The sequence below is a fragment of the Heliangelus exortis genome, chromosome 3, assembly GCF_036169615.1.
Source record: "Heliangelus exortis chromosome 3, bHelExo1.hap1, whole genome shotgun sequence".
Lineage (NCBI taxonomy): Eukaryota > Metazoa > Chordata > Aves > Apodiformes > Trochilidae > Heliangelus > Heliangelus exortis.
Genome location: NC_092424.1, coordinates 31,987,102 through 32,002,719, shown reverse-complemented (window position 1 = coordinate 32,002,719; position 15,618 = coordinate 31,987,102). Strand labels below are relative to the sequence as shown.

The 15,618-nt window shown below is 35.0% G+C and overlaps 1 protein-coding gene across 10 annotated transcripts in view; it reads right to left on the bottom strand.

The window, feature by feature from the left end:
* Nucleotides 1–15,618, bottom strand: part of CDC42BPA (CDC42 binding protein kinase alpha) — a 192,403-nt gene that overhangs the window by 19,998 nt on the left and 156,787 nt on the right. For all 10 annotated transcript variants that reach the window (XM_071739874.1, XM_071739878.1, XM_071739877.1 and 7 more), the window contains 11 exons: nt 14,097–14,216; nt 13,240–13,320; nt 11,016–11,121; nt 10,192–10,328; nt 9,466–9,605; nt 8,499–8,580; nt 7,290–7,506; nt 6,484–6,546; nt 5,042–5,635; nt 3,088–3,185; nt 1,456–1,540 (listed from right to left, as the gene is read on the bottom strand). In XM_071739874.1, coding sequence (XP_071595975.1) covers nt 1,456–1,540; nt 3,088–3,185; nt 5,042–5,635; nt 6,484–6,546; nt 7,290–7,506; nt 8,499–8,580; nt 9,466–9,605; nt 10,192–10,328; nt 11,016–11,121; nt 13,240–13,320; nt 14,097–14,216 — 1,723 coding nt within the window. The remainder of the gene's footprint in view (nt 1–1,455; nt 1,541–3,087; nt 3,186–5,041; nt 5,636–6,483; nt 6,547–7,289; nt 7,507–8,498; nt 8,581–9,465; nt 9,606–10,191; nt 10,329–11,015; nt 11,122–13,239; nt 13,321–14,096; nt 14,217–15,618) is intronic.

Sequence of the window (15,618 nt, the reverse complement as noted above, 5' to 3'; positions counted from 1 at the left end):
ATACACAAGCTGCCACAACTATGTCCTTAAAATACCACTGATTAATTTTTTCAAAGAAAATATTTAGGTGGTCAGAGAAGGATCTCACTCCTCTCAAACTTTCTTTGACAATTCTCACTGAAAATAACTACAACAGTCTTGTTCTGCTGATGTTCTGGAAACTCAGTGCAAGATTCTTTTTGATTCATTTGCTGATCCAAAAAGACTACATTTGAAATCTTTGAATGCTGATGTACTTCGGTGAAACTCTGGGAAAAGGGAAGAGTCTTTCCACATGTGTAGGTCTGGCCAAGGCATATTTAATAAAGACATGAAATGTGTAGCAGTTTTAATCATATGTCAGTATGCAATTCCTCTTTTGTTTTACATATATAGAGACTAAATTTACACTTAATAAACCTGAATATACCATGTGCCTACTACTTACTGTCAAAATAGTTTTTGTATGGAACTGAAACCTCTTCTTTCCTTAAACCTGAGATTTCATGAAATGTGGGATCTACTATGAAAGTATCCTCAAGAAAAAACTTGCAGACTTTTGAACAATATATACCTGGCAAACGTTTCTGGAAAACAGTGAGAAGTATACAGGAGCAAAGCATCAGCCTTACTCACTTCTGATCCTATACTCTCTATTTTTTTTTTTTCTTTTCTTTTTTTACTCTTCTGATTATTTTGAATGTTCAAGCTTTATTAGACTTGAAAATTCTCTACATGTGTATGTCTACCTTATTGTTCCTCTCTGCCATCATTCCTATTGCACTGATTTGCTAGCAATTTAAATAAACACTGAAAAACTGCCAACAGCAATATATGTTGCTCGAGTGATTATTTCAATTTTTTTTAGAAGAGTTGTTAGAAAAATGTATAGCTTTTGACTGTTAAAACACATACCCTCTCCATCTAAGAGGCTAAACAAAAAGTTAAGGAAATTACTCAGGACCATGCTTATGTTAAACGAACAAGAAGTAAAACGAAATGAAACTAAAACGAAAAGGAAGTAAAATTACTCTGAAGCTAAACTTTGGTTCACAATCATATGGGGGTCTAACAACAAGTTATAAATACATGATAATACTTTCTGATTCCTGGGAAAAGTTAGTTTAAGCTAAGTACAATTTAATTTCAATGTAGTGCTGCCAAGATTAAAACATTTAATCTGCATGTATTTTTAGACAGCATTCTAGCAGTTGATCCCAGATGTGGAGGGAGAATCTAGTAGTTCTATTTTCTATTTCTAGTCTTCATTTAAGTCTCAGTATTCAAAAGACAAAAAAAATTGAAAGTAGTTGTCTAGCAGACATCACTGCAATCCCTGTGGAATCTACGAGCTTCGGCTTTCTTCCAAATTAAGAAGCAAATGTTTGTCTGGAGTGATTGCTTTCTACAATGCGTAGACTCAAGTCAAAGAAAAATGGTTCTTTGCATTATGAAAATTGGCTTCTCTTAACTTACCTGCCATTTTGTTTTTGAAATATATTAATCTAACTGTCTCCAGGCCTAAAAGGTTTAGTGATCCTTCTGTATTTAAGGGTCGTACCTGAAACAGGGAAAATCAGTTCTTGTAACAATAATAACAACTCACATTTATATAGTGCATCTTATTTTGAAAACTCTAGGGTGCATTACCTTTATAAAAAGAGAACTGTCATGAAGCCAAGCAGAGAGCAGAACAGTGTAACTGGCCTGCTCCACAGAACTGTAGGCTGCAGAGAGCAGTGTGTGATTTCTCCAGTTACATATGCCTACTCTTCTCAAGAATAACAACTGTGAGTCAGTAGAGCCATGAAGCGGAGTTAAAAACAATTTTAGATTTTAAACCCCAGTTACTTAAAGTACTTAAGTTACTCCAGTAACTTAAAAGACATCGGCTTAATACCATTCATCCCAGCATTTGAATAAATCATTCTGTTCAAAGTCTACTTGATGTAACAATTCAATTCTGCTAATTAGATGCACAAAGCAATAATATCTGCTTTTATTTGTCACAATTATCATGTCACAATTAAGCTTAGCAACTTGGTAAGGTATATACAGATTGCCAAAACCTACAGGTATTTGTGGTTTACAGCTTCAAAATTAAAGAAGCATCCTACTCTTTAAAACTGTTGTTTTAGAAACAAATTCTTCATAATAATTATAATTTTTGACTTTCACAATTGTTCACAATTATTGTTTGCTGAAAGTAGCTTCATTCACTAAATGGACAGCCTTTAGCCAAACATTAATTAAAATACTAAATCACATTCTGCTGTGCAGGAAAAAACATGCTCCAACTGCTTAATAGATGAAACTTTGGACATCAGAAAGAGTAGAAGAAATGTCCTCTAAAAGGCTAGATTCTTTTTCTCTCCTTAGGATGGTTAATAGCTGGGCATCTTGATCTGCACCTGACCTGGGAAAATTGATATGCAGAGAGACAGAATGACGAACACAAGACCACAGGGACAGTTTCTTGTAGTTCTATGTCATTAGAATGCCAATTACAGGATTTATGTTGACACCGTTGAAATCAGTCTGAACTATGGGCAAAAAACCATTCTTCTTTCTTTCCAAATACAGCTGAACAAACACCTCTGAAATACCAAGAAAGTGTCAGTTTTCAAAAACTTCTTCTTTCTGATAAGAGATCCAAACCTGACATCATCCTGGTTTTAATAATTGTGCTGGTTGAATCAAAATGCTCTGTCTACAGTGTTCTGAAGCAGCAGAAGATAGATTTTTGAAGGTCTCTTTATTTATCTTCATATCCACCATCTTCTGGCAATAATATAGATGCAATCTATCTCCAGTGAATCCATATGCAATAAGTACCAAGAAACTGCTCTCTACAATAGCATATAACATGCTCATATGCCCCAGACTTGACCATTTATCTAAAGCAGTCAAACCACACACCATATTTATTTTATTATTTTATATTTCAAACAAAGATCATTGTTTTCTTGGCAGTAATTCTGCTTCCAGTTCAATTAGATTTTTTAAAACTTTTCTAATGATAGCTCCTAATGTACTTAAAAAGCTTGGTATGAGTGTAGCTATACTGAGTCTAAACATATGCTATCCAATACTGAAAGAGCAAGTTACCTTTTTGAGAGGAATAGTCTGAATCCATTCCATGGAGTTCACATCGAAGATGTCAATTGCATTTTCACTGTACACAGAGAGGAATGGTGCATTGTAACCTGAGAGGAAATGATTAGGTAAAGTGTCATGTGATTTTAGACAGGGCTCAAAATATAAGTTCTTACATTCAACCACATTTATTACCAAAAAATCCCAACCCACAACACAACAATTATCTTTACAAAATGTGCTTCAATTTAACAGTGACCAAGAAATTTATTCTGAAGGCAAATTTACCCTCAATAAATCCTAAACCCTCTGTGACTTTTAACTTTGTAGAACCAAAATAGTTTAAGGGATTAGAGATCGTTCTGCCAAACGCTGATATGATTCAAAGTTTTTTCCTTATAAAAGCCCTATTTTTAAGAGCTAGTATTTTGTAAATTATGCGGGCAGTAAATACATTGTTGTTATTTAATAATTATCATTTGAATTAACTAAGATCTTTGTCTTTGGACTATGTATTAAATTAACATCAGTTGGAATTCAGAACCATGACACAGTCAAAAATACTAATTTTCTGTCTAGATGTAATTCTCTTATTTTCTGGACTGTAAAGAGAATTATTGTGCTACTCATCTGGCACGTTTCCCCAGGATAAATTTTTTTCCACTGCAACCACATTTAAAGGAGAATTCAGTATTTCAATGTAGGCAACAAGACTGCCATGGTTTGCCAAGACTAACATAAGCACCCAATTCATGCTTTAAAATATATCTTCATTATGAATTGAAATAATATCAAGTCCCCTAAGTTAAGGCAATAAAAAACCTTCACAAGTATCAATGACCAAAACAGATGAACTACACGTGAAAACATATTTTTCTATCTATCACAAAATCTTTTGATTCCTTCATTCTCTGAGTCCACTGTAATAATTGCACTTTTGCTTGAAAACCTGAAGTGTACACACAGCCTGTACAAGCTGCTCCTTACACATACAAAAGGGGCTTCATTTAACAAGGTGAAACATTCCTCTCCTCTGCAGTGTGACTGTACTGCTGTTCCTGTGAGGTAAGAAGGCAGACCACTTTAAAAAACAATATAGGACTGCACTTGTTCACAGACATTCTGAGGACAAATTTAGCTAACCTTTACCTGCTTTCAGAAAGATATTAAAAAGGAAATAGCCACCACAGGGTATTTTCCACTCCAACTGCCATGAGGATAAAACCCCAGCTTTGAAAAACTGTGAAATAACTGTTTATCACAGTTCTTGATGGAATCTTGAAAAATTGCCACATTTTTTCTTTGGCTTATGAAATACATTTTCTATATTGCTTCCCATACATTGCATTTCAGAGGGAAAGACAGAGATAGATGGGGAAAAAAACAAATACAGAAAATGATCAGAGTGTCAACAAAAACTGCCGAGGAAGAGAGAATGAAGAGGTACAGAAAAGAAGAAATTAAAAAAAAACGCCACAAACATAAAACAACGACAGAAAAGTAGTATTAAAGACTATAAGAGAAAAGCAAGTTCAGTTGCCAGATCCTGATGACTCTGAGTATCAAGAACAGTTGAACCACAATGCTGAGCATAAGTGTAATAAAATTTTAAGACTGAACAACAACAACAGAGTATGAGTGACAGTAAATGCATAAAGATCCCGTTAGCCTCTGCAGGATCCAAGCCTTTGGCTGTTTTAGAGATCAGCCCCTGTGTTTAGAAATGGGTTATCAGAGTTAGAAATCCTGACATATGATTCCTGTTTGCAACAGTACAGGTCAGTGACATAATTGTAAAAAAATAGTACAACTTGATCAGGATTAAACCTCCTGACTAGATTTTAAATGCTGGCAGCATTCATTTACTTGTCAGGTAATTATCCTGAACTTCAGTTCCTGTGGATATTAATAAAAGCAGTGACCACCTCAATTTATAGCAAATACACTGACACACACTGCCACTTACAGCAAGAAGATGGAGTTGCAGGCCACATCAGTTCTTGTTGCCTGGATCTTCGGCCTTGGCAGTCAACATAAACTGCTACGCTGCTAAAACACAGCAGGTATTCTTTATTTGATATTTCGACTGCACAGATGGCATCAGTTGGCTGCTGTGAGATAAATGATAGCGTGTGGTCATCTGGATGAAGCAGACTGTAAGGACTGCCTTCTCCATGAAGAGGATATTTTAAGAAACCTGACTGGTAGCCCACACAAAGACGATCACTGAAGACCGACATCCACTGAACATTCCCCTGAACTTGGATTTCTTTGATCTTTTTGTGACGTGTCTTACTCTGGTTTAGTTCATAACAGAGGACCTGCCTTTTCATAGCTACACAAAGGCATGTAAGAGCTCCGTGACGCACGTGTCCAGAAACTATTGACTGACAGCCTTTTGTCTCTGCCAGTTTATAAAACTCAGTCTCCCTTCCATCCAGGGCAGCAACAGGGAAAAGCCGCACATGACGGTTCCGTCCTGAGATTACTGCAATGAGCTGTTCACTTGGGATATACTCAATCTGATGAACCTTCTTATTATCACCAACACGGATAATCTCTAAAAAACAAAAGCCCCAAATCCAAGTAAATAATGTTGAAGGGTCAATTGATTAAAACATATGTATTTGTAAAGACAAACTATGAAGTAAAACACAAGAAATCCTCTTTATTACTTCCCAGCAATGCTAGGAAGTACGAAATCAGCATTTGTATTTTAAATAATACAAGATGTGGCAATGCTGGGCAGACCTTTGGCTTTTTGTCATCAGAAAAATGGAGGAGCAGATCCAACGTTACTTTGGTATTCATTTAAAAAATCAGATTATAGCCACAAAAAGACGAAAACCCTCCAAGAACTGAAACATGCAATTAAACATGTTGCTTGGGCATCTGTCATTACATCTCTTTACAATACTGAACATAAGTTTTGATTTCCAATACAAGAACAAGGTTAGAGAAAAAAATGAGCCAGACTCCTTATCCAGGTACACAGCAGAATAGGATACACTGGACACAAATTGAAACAGAGGAGGCTCCAATTGGATATATGAAGAAAATGTTTCTTTTTAAGAATAATTACACACTACAACAGGCAGCCTAGAGACATAGTGGAACCTCCATCCTTGCAGATGGAGTCTGCTCTGAATTCAGTACAGAGCCTGCTTCAAACCAGGGAACAAAACCTTCAACTGCATTCCAGATGCTAGACCTTTGGAAAGGATACCCAGAACTGAAAGCACAAAGACTACCTTCTTGATGATCAATATTCATATAGGGTTGTCCAACTAAAAATGTAGTAAATTGACAAAAATGAAAGCAGAGAATATTGAAAGAGGAAAAAGGTTACAAAGTCACTTTCTGATTATTTAATATTAGGGAAATTATTACCAGTTCCTAAAACCTTACCATCTTTGGTGACATGCACAACAAATAGCCCTTCTTCATTCCCCAAAGCTATTCTTTCATGGTCTATGATATTAAGAAACAAAGAAAAAAAAAGAAAAAGAAAAAAAAAGGTTATTTTCCTTTGAAAATATTTCTTCAACAATGGTTATAATTCTGATTGAGACAGATTTTCAGTGTCTTGACAAAAATAAAGCCAAACCAAACACATTAATGTAACAAAAAGACATTGCTAATCTCCAAATATTTCAAATTATTAAAAGTCTTTTCTCCCGTTAGTAGAAATAACATCAAAAAACATAACTTTTAATAAAAATCAATCAGAACACTCAAGTATACTACTGACTTTGAAATAACTGTAGTATCACATTTAAATAATCTGAGTTTAGTGTATTTTTATGCATTTGCATTTAAAATTACTAGATTAATTTTCTGCTTTTACGTTTTTGCTCTGGAGCCACAAGCAGTTTTTGTAAAGTCAGTCATTTACATCAATTCTATAGCATGGATTTTTCCCAGTTAAGGAATTAGGTTCAATGACTTAAAAAAAGAGTAACAACCAATTCTCAGTCAAAATTAGTAATAATTATGAGTATGTTTGAACAAGGGGAATACTGGAATACTCTTAAAGTTCTGAAAAAGTACTGGGTAGTGAACTGCACTTCTTCCATGCATATTTCCATATGGGATAAAACCACTACATATTACTCTATATTCAGTAGATGACACAATTTAAACTCTTTTTGCAAAAAGAAAAGCATCCTTTTAGCATGCCTATTTTTATTAGACTTTTCTTATTTATTTCATACCTATGATTGCTGCTGATTGTGTTGTTTTGATGAGGGGTAAGGTGCTGTCATAAGCTTCTTTGGGAACATAGACTGAGCGGTCTTTGAGTTTGTTCTTCTTCAAGATCCTATGCAATTCATTCAGTGCTCCCACCCACTTGCTTTTTTCATTCTCACCATCTGCTAGAATCAGGATTGAACACTTACTATTGGATGCAGAGAGCTGGGAAGCTGTAACCTGGAAAATTTAAAAATAAGTGTTTAAGTCATAAGTGGTAAAAACTTTCATCATGATAATTTTTACACAAGACTATCAGATGCCTGCAAGTGCCCTTTAAATTTAGCTGTCAGAAGTAAGAATTCAAAAATTTATCCTTAGTTAGCATAAAACACAATCTCAATCAAGAAACCCACAGCAGAAAAAACCTGTAGATGTGAATAACCAAAAACCAGAGAAAACTTTGTCTTAATTTATAAATGCATTTGTAGTTATTCTAAAACTCTGAAATGTCTGCCCTAAATAAGGTAGTCATCTATTTCTCATGCAATTTTCCAATGAAAAGTATTTCTTCCTAAGTATTCTGTATTTCTTTTAAGACAAATAATTTTCATTAAATATTTAATGCAGTAGGAATGGTCTTTATGGAAGAATGACCTATAATTTTTTTTATGTATTTTGTACAGCTACTAAAGATAAAAAGGAAAGCCCCTTTTGTAGGTTATACGCTCTCTACATGCAGTGATGAGCAGTATGAAACCTTGTGAAAACAAAGACTGAAATACAGTGGTACAGTAAAGAAATGGTAAGAGAATTAACAAGACACCAATGATATTTTATTGAGGTTAAAGCTTCGATAGAATAGCTAGTAAAAATAAGAATATTAGAAAAAGCCAAAGACGGCAAATATTGCTTAATTTTTAAGAGCATTTTACATTAGATTTCTACACTGACTACTTGATGAATGGGAGCTTTAGATACCAAATATATGCCTTAATGTGAAGGTTAAAAAAATAAAGCTCAGGTAAAGGGGAAGCAAGAGCTCGTCCAAATGTACCAGTGCTATTTTTACCATGAAAATGATATGTGGACAAATCCTTATGCATTGCTGCCACTGCCATGGATACCAAACAGCCAGAACTTGCATAGGAAATAAAACCCTAGCAAGCTGTCAGTGAATGCACACTGTATGTCACACCATGAAAACCTGTATTTCAAGACACAATACTTACTCTAAAGATACATGGGATATCTTTTCGATTTGCATGGATAACATCTGACGCCAAGACAGAACTCACTGAGAATTCTTCATCCCTTATGGAGACCACAAATATAATTGGAAAAAAGTTAAAGAGCAAAATATGTAGGTTTGTTTTCACTTGTATTTCCATAGTACCAATAGTCTTGTTTTGTGAAGGATGCAAAAAGACAGTACTGAGATCTAATCTTTTTAAATTACCGTTTGCTCTTTTAACTGGAGATGAAACTCACAAATGCAATGCTGGAGGATGAATTCCTCATAAACTCTGATGGAGATAAATCTACTCAGAGCATCTGTTTTTTGTCTGTTTAAATTAAAACTTTTTTTAAAAATAAAAATAATTACACTTAAAAATAGGCCTGGACCAAGAACATCTCTCCAATTCTTTCATAAAAATCCAAACTTGCTCAAAGCAATTAGCTACAAATGTCTGAGACTTCCAGGGTAAACTAGCCTTGTTCAGAGATGAGCTTCACTTAGATGGTAAGGTGAATGCTCTCAGTCTTCAATGAAGTTCATGGCATTTCAGAAATTTGGAACACAGTGGGAACAAACTATTTATCTCTTTTGAATCCAAAGTTGTATTAGTTTTATCCTATAACAAAGTTTTACCTGTCTTAGAAAACTCTATTCAACTCTAGAAAGAGTGGATTTTTCTTTATTCATTCCAGATCATCTACACAGCTGAATAGATGCATTTTGGCACATGTTGTGGCAATGGAAGTCTATATTGCTGCATATGAACACACAGTGTTGTTCAGCCTAACTGAAAATACTGCTTTTTTTTCCAGAAAATTAGAGTCTCTAAACATGGATTGCAGCATTTCATAAAATTTCATAAAATCTGGAGCTTGCTTACTGATTTCACAAAAAGGAGAAGCAGAAAAAAAAATACCCACTCTGTCTGAAAAGCTCCCATCCAGCACCAAAGAGCTTACCTCATGTCTATAACCTGACTCACTATCACACTGGGCTGGGATGCCTTGCCTTCTGCTACGTCATACAGGAAGAGTTTAAAATCACAGATCACTGCCAGAGCTCTCTGCCAACCTTTCTTTACACCAGCTGGTTTTGGTACCTTTAAAAAAATAAATTCTGATTAGCTCTAGGTTTGCATGCAATCAAAAATCAGACAATAAAGAAATCAACTCTCTCATCTAGACTGACAAGCTTTTATTCAGTGGTAACATCAAGCAACATAAGCAATAGCACAAGTGCTGTCATTCAAAGCTATGATAATAAACATACAGAAACTCATCTCTAATTGATCTACAGGAATATGGCCAAAACTATGCCAAGTAATTTTTTTAGGATTTATATACAAGGATTCATGCCAATGACCCGAGAGAGTACTGGCCTCAAAACAAAGACTGAAAAACTCAGAGGTCCTGGAGAATGATCTCATCTCTAGAGACAAACTATTCTCTCTTCTCTTGAGATGAACTATTCAAGATGAACCCAAAGCACAATGGCTGACAGAGATGGAGAGAAAATTTCTGATGAAAATGCTGAGTCACTTTGTGAAAATTCAGGTCTTTATTTCCAAATTGTTACCTTAAGGTATACTTGGATCCATCCCCCCTGATGCCCAGTTAGTTTCATGCTAGCTCTGGAAAACAGCAAATTTAATATAAGTGCCCCAAAAGCTCCTACTTGATGCTTACTCGGACATGTCCTTCATAAGCTGTTCCTATGCCTTTCTGTGGATCTATTCCCAAAGGTCCCTTAGTTTGTTCAGGAGGGATTGGACATACAGCAGGAGCCTTGTCTGCACAGGTCACGTGGCAAGAGAATCCACATACTTGTGAGGAAGAGAAGAAGCAAAAAGATTTGGTGGTTATCTCTTGTGTAATGTAAAAGCTATGACAATGACATTTATAAAGGAATTGTCTATTTTTGATCAAGAACTGAAAAGTTTCACTGAACTTTGCTACACTGAGTCAGAAGAGTAAGCCTGTGCACAGCAGCAGTTCATGCTTTTATCTGCTCTAAATTCTTATGTGTATGAACACATAGTCTGGTTTCATCCAGGTAGGAAAGAGAAGCTCATACTGGGATAATCTCAATTATTTCCTCTAGGCCCAACTCTACCAGTAAACAAAGAGCTGGAAACTCATCTAAAAGGTAAGTGTCATTCTGCATATATAAAATCCAAGAATAAATTAGTCCTGGAAAGAAAAAAAAAAATCAGTACTCAGTGGCAAAGTTGTCTTTAATATGTGCCCTGAATTAGAGAGCATAGCTGCTGTCAGCATACTTGACCCCTGATTGTGGATCCCTACTGCTGTTTTAAGTAAACTGAACTAAACTCTTCCACTAACAACTGGATTAAGTATGTCCCCAGATTACTAGGAATCTGTTTTAAAACATTCGTCATGTTTGCACTAGAATATTTTCTGTTCTTCAAAATATGACCAGAAGATGCCTACATTATCACACCACACTTACTGTGCAATTTGCATCTATAAGAACTTTTGCAGATTCTTACCTTCACAGGTACAGCCTTGTCGTATTAAACCAACCATCAGAGATGTGCATTGATTGCATTTTGTTGGTGTATTAAATGATTTCACTACAAACTGATGGGCTTTAGGCTGTGAAACAAGCAGACAAGGATGTTAACACCTGTAACACTTCTGAAGAACAAGCATTTTTTCACAGACATATAAACACATAGGTGCATTAAAAAAGGTAACTTATTTGTGTTTGCTGAAACAAGATCTGAGTTCCTAACAAATGGGCTGAAAAATATTCCTTATCATATGTCCTAGTGATAATTTAAGCCATCCTGTGTAAACAAAACCATGGGATCTGGACCTTGTCTCCCAATACGAGTTTGCCTTTGCTGCAGATAGGAAAGTTGCCAAAATTACTGCATTACACTCTAGAAGCTGAGTGTGTATATATTAGGTATGTGCTTGTTGGGCAGCTGACAGCTGGCATTTTCTATGCTGCCAATTTGATGTTCCTCTGGAAGGAATGTTGCCTTCATTTAAAGCAAAATATCAGTGTTTTTCAAAATTCTAATTTTTATGCCAGAAAGCATGAAAAAGTTCAGATTTATGGTGTTAGACATAAGCAATTTCAGAAAACCCAATTTAAAAGGAAGAGTACAGATGAAGTTCTTTTTGAAAGATCCTCTCTTCGTGTTAATTCTCTTCTCTTAGTTCTCTTCCTGCTAGTTAGAAAATAAAGTATTTTAAATCTTTCTCTCCCCTCAAAGATGGCAGTGTTATATTCTATGATATAAAAGGTAAAATTACTATGTAATGTGGTTGTATGATTCACAAAAAGCCTTATATAAAATCCCTTAAGCTGCTTTGCTTTTCTGAAAAATAAAAATCCAACTGGTAGACGGAGAAAGGAGACAACATAGGGTGAATACAAAAGCTGTTCAAACAACCTGGATAATGTATGTGATATGAAATAAAGACAATTTTTGCAAACAACTTCAGTGGGTAGGTATATTAAAATTTTATTCACTTTTCTGTTTTTCATAGCGTATCACACCTAAGGGCTCAATCTTCATCTATATTAAAGACAGCTTTACAGTTGCAATGGAAGTTTCCTGTATACAAATGAATATTTGTTTCAAAACTTGCAGGAAAATACTTAGCTTTAAAAACTGATGCAGTCATAAGGCAAGGAGGTTCTTTAGGGAACATAATAAATTAGAAAGCAAATCATTACTTACTTTGCAAAATATCTGCAAAATGAAATTACATGCACATATAGTATTTTTTCAAATTGATCTACTAAAATGTTGCCATCAGAACACGGGCTGTTCAAACTTTCCCTCACACAAATGAAGCTTTCCTATTTTGCAATTAAAGCAGGCAACTAAATCTATTAGAAGGATGTACTTTGTTGACTAATTGCAAAAAACTGTCAAATTTTTAACTTAAAAAAGTTTTCTAAGTCATGGAGGCACTTCTGAAACTTTCATGAGGAATTTTTTCCTTGAATAGCCTGTATCTTCTGCCTCATTTACTTGTATATACATAATTCATGGTGATTTACCATACACTGACTGGATCATTTGGCCAATGGCAAATCAATGTCAACAAAAAAACATAAAATCAGTATTTATGCAAGTAAAAATCCAGAAGATGGGAAAAACCAGAATTCCCTCTCTCAGCTCAGTGCAGCAGTGCTGGCTGTAGTGCTCACTCTCCTTTGCTTATAAAAAATGCAATTCTGCATTTTCATTTTAGGCTTACTCTTTGTCTTTTCTCAAAAATAAGCATCTAATTAGTACAGAGATATGTTAATCCAGGACTGGCCCACAGCTGCGTTGGTTATGTTGTATGCAGAGGACAGAGCCAGGCTGGGCACACAGCTGCTGGAAAACACCTTCTAGGAAGTCTCTTTTCATTTGTCCTGGCTCATTTACCTCTTTCTAATGTCCTAACTACTGTTTTTCCTATAATCAAATGCCTCTGTGCTGATACAGAAGAATGCCCACTACACCACATAATGTAAGAATGAGAAATTATTATATATGAGAAATTATTATTATTATTATTTTTAATAATAATATGAGAAATTATTAATATATGAGCAATTATTTTAGAAAATAAGCAGCTTACATAAAAACAACCCTCTAGCAGTTATGAAGATAACTGTGATAAACAGTTCTCCTGAAGCTGTTTCCCAGGAGTTATATTTTTTTCTCCTTACTACATAAAAAGTGTGAATGCTTGAGTGAATACCTTTGGTGTAGAGAGTCCAGATCCAATATATGGTGTCCTCATGGATGGCATGTGAATCGAACGAGGTGGATGATCTGTAACCTAAATATTGTCACCAAAGGATCAATAAGACATCAAATACACACTATCAAAGATAGATTCAGTAAATTAAACACTATTATATGCCACCAACCCCATCCTCAAACATAAAAGCAATGGAACCAAACCAACTGGAAAATGAACTTGGGAAAAGACTCAAAAAACCAAAATTATTTCTCAGCAAAATGTGAAAGATTCATTCCTTAAATATCAAAAGCAACTTTGTATTATCTTAAACATTCAGTTGAGTCTTTCCTAATGTAAAATAATCATAGTTTTTGTTGTTGGTGGTGGTTTTTTGCTTTGTTTTGTTTGGGGGTTTTTTTGGGTGGGGTGGGGTGTTTTGGTTTTTTGCTTTTGTTTTTTTTGTGTGTGTGCGGGTTTTTTGGGGTGTTTTTTTGACAGGGAAAGGAGATCCATTATTATAGTTGCAGAGCCTGCCTAACACTGACAACACTTTCAGAAGGACTCAAAAAATGCTCTTATAAACTACAGGATGACATTAAATTTGTGCTACCATTTCTTGAACATTTTTGACTGAGAGTATGCTATGAAGAGACTTTATCTAATAACTGATTCAGCATTCCATATCAATTAACTATAGTGGAGGGAAATACAACATTCCTCAAAATACAGTTCAACTATTACAAGGTCCTAAATATTCTCTCTGCAGAGCAGTGAGCTTTATTCTCAACAAGAGGATTTGCACTAGCAACTTTCGTATGACTGAAACTGACACATCTAAAAAAACAGACAAATATTTGTCAACACTGAAGTACCTCAATAGGTTCAATCTCACTAGCTGTAGAAGGAGACCTTGATCTTGAACGGAGGTGAGACTTGATATCTTCATCCCGTGGTGGGGTATTAGATAATGTAAAATTCTCAACTGAGTCAATCTAGGAGAACAATTCAAGAGAAAAGAAAATAAGTATCAAAGATATCATTAAAAAGATTTCTCGACTCTTACCAAAATAAGATATGGGAGCAGTAGAATTCCTAAGAGAGAACTGAGAGGATAAAAATTCAGTGTAAGCAGCTTCCCAAATAAGGTAAAAATGCAATGAAAGTAATTGAATGTGAATACACAAAGGCTTCTGATGAGAGGTGATCACATGCATAAGAGCTGCTAGTTACAGGCCTGACAAACAATTGAAGAAGCTTGTAATTCAGCATTTTTTAATGGTGGATATTTTCTCAATGCTTTTGGGTTTTTCCATTAGCAGTAGTGGTTTGTTAGAAGTGAATTCCCATATAGCCCATGTAAATCACTGCAAACATATTTAGAGGAAGATAATGAGAAAAGGCAGAGCAAACAACACATTTCCTTAGGTTAGTGTTAATTAGATTCAGAGAGGGGTTGTTTTGTTCCATATCTGAGCTACAAAAACATCTTTACCAGGTAGTTTCTTCAGTGCACTACTTTCCTAGTCCTTGATACACAACGAAACTAAGCCAAACACAGAACAACGCTGAACAAGACATATAGGAATGATCAGGCACCTTGGATAACAAGTAAACTTTTGTCAGAGAAAAACCATAAATACAGTATTCTTCCTTGAAAACAAGACATCTCCACATCAAAATTTTCTATGTATTTTTAATCTTTTTTTTTTTTTTTTTTTAATTAAAGCGAGATGAGTATGCTTTTATCCATTAAGAATAACATTAAAAGCTGAAGGCCTGCAGAAAACTCCATTGCATGTCAGGCTTTTTCTGAGCAATGCTGTCATCAGTTCCCCATTCCTAGGGATTTGGCTAGCTTGCACAAAAACTAAAATATGCAGCAATACTTACAGAAAGCATTTGAACATTCCAAATCCTGAAATGATGCCACTGACATCATACTAAGAACTCTAATTAACTGCTTTTTGGGAATAAAATATGTTGGCAAGCCAGTATTTTACATGCATATCCCCTCCTGTTCTCCAGAAATTCTGTCATGGTAGTAAACAGGTGCAGCTGTAGTTGTTTTCTTTTTCTTCCTTTTTTATTTGTTTATTTCTTTTTTAATAGTAGTGAGTTAAGTTTGATGGCTTCTGGTTTTACCATAGCCTTCAAAAAAATTACCTAGTCAAGAATGATCATCATCTTAATTAACTCAGGTATCTTATGATGCCTGAAAGTATTGCTATAACTAAAACAAAAATTCTTAAACTGGGATATAGCTGCTTTCTACAGATAGACCACGTGTTTGGAGCATTGAGGCAAAAACTAGCAGTAAGCATTTTGTGCTCAGATTTACCTGAAGCAAATGTTTCACACATTTCAATTATTTTAAACTGTTTTAAAAACTGATTC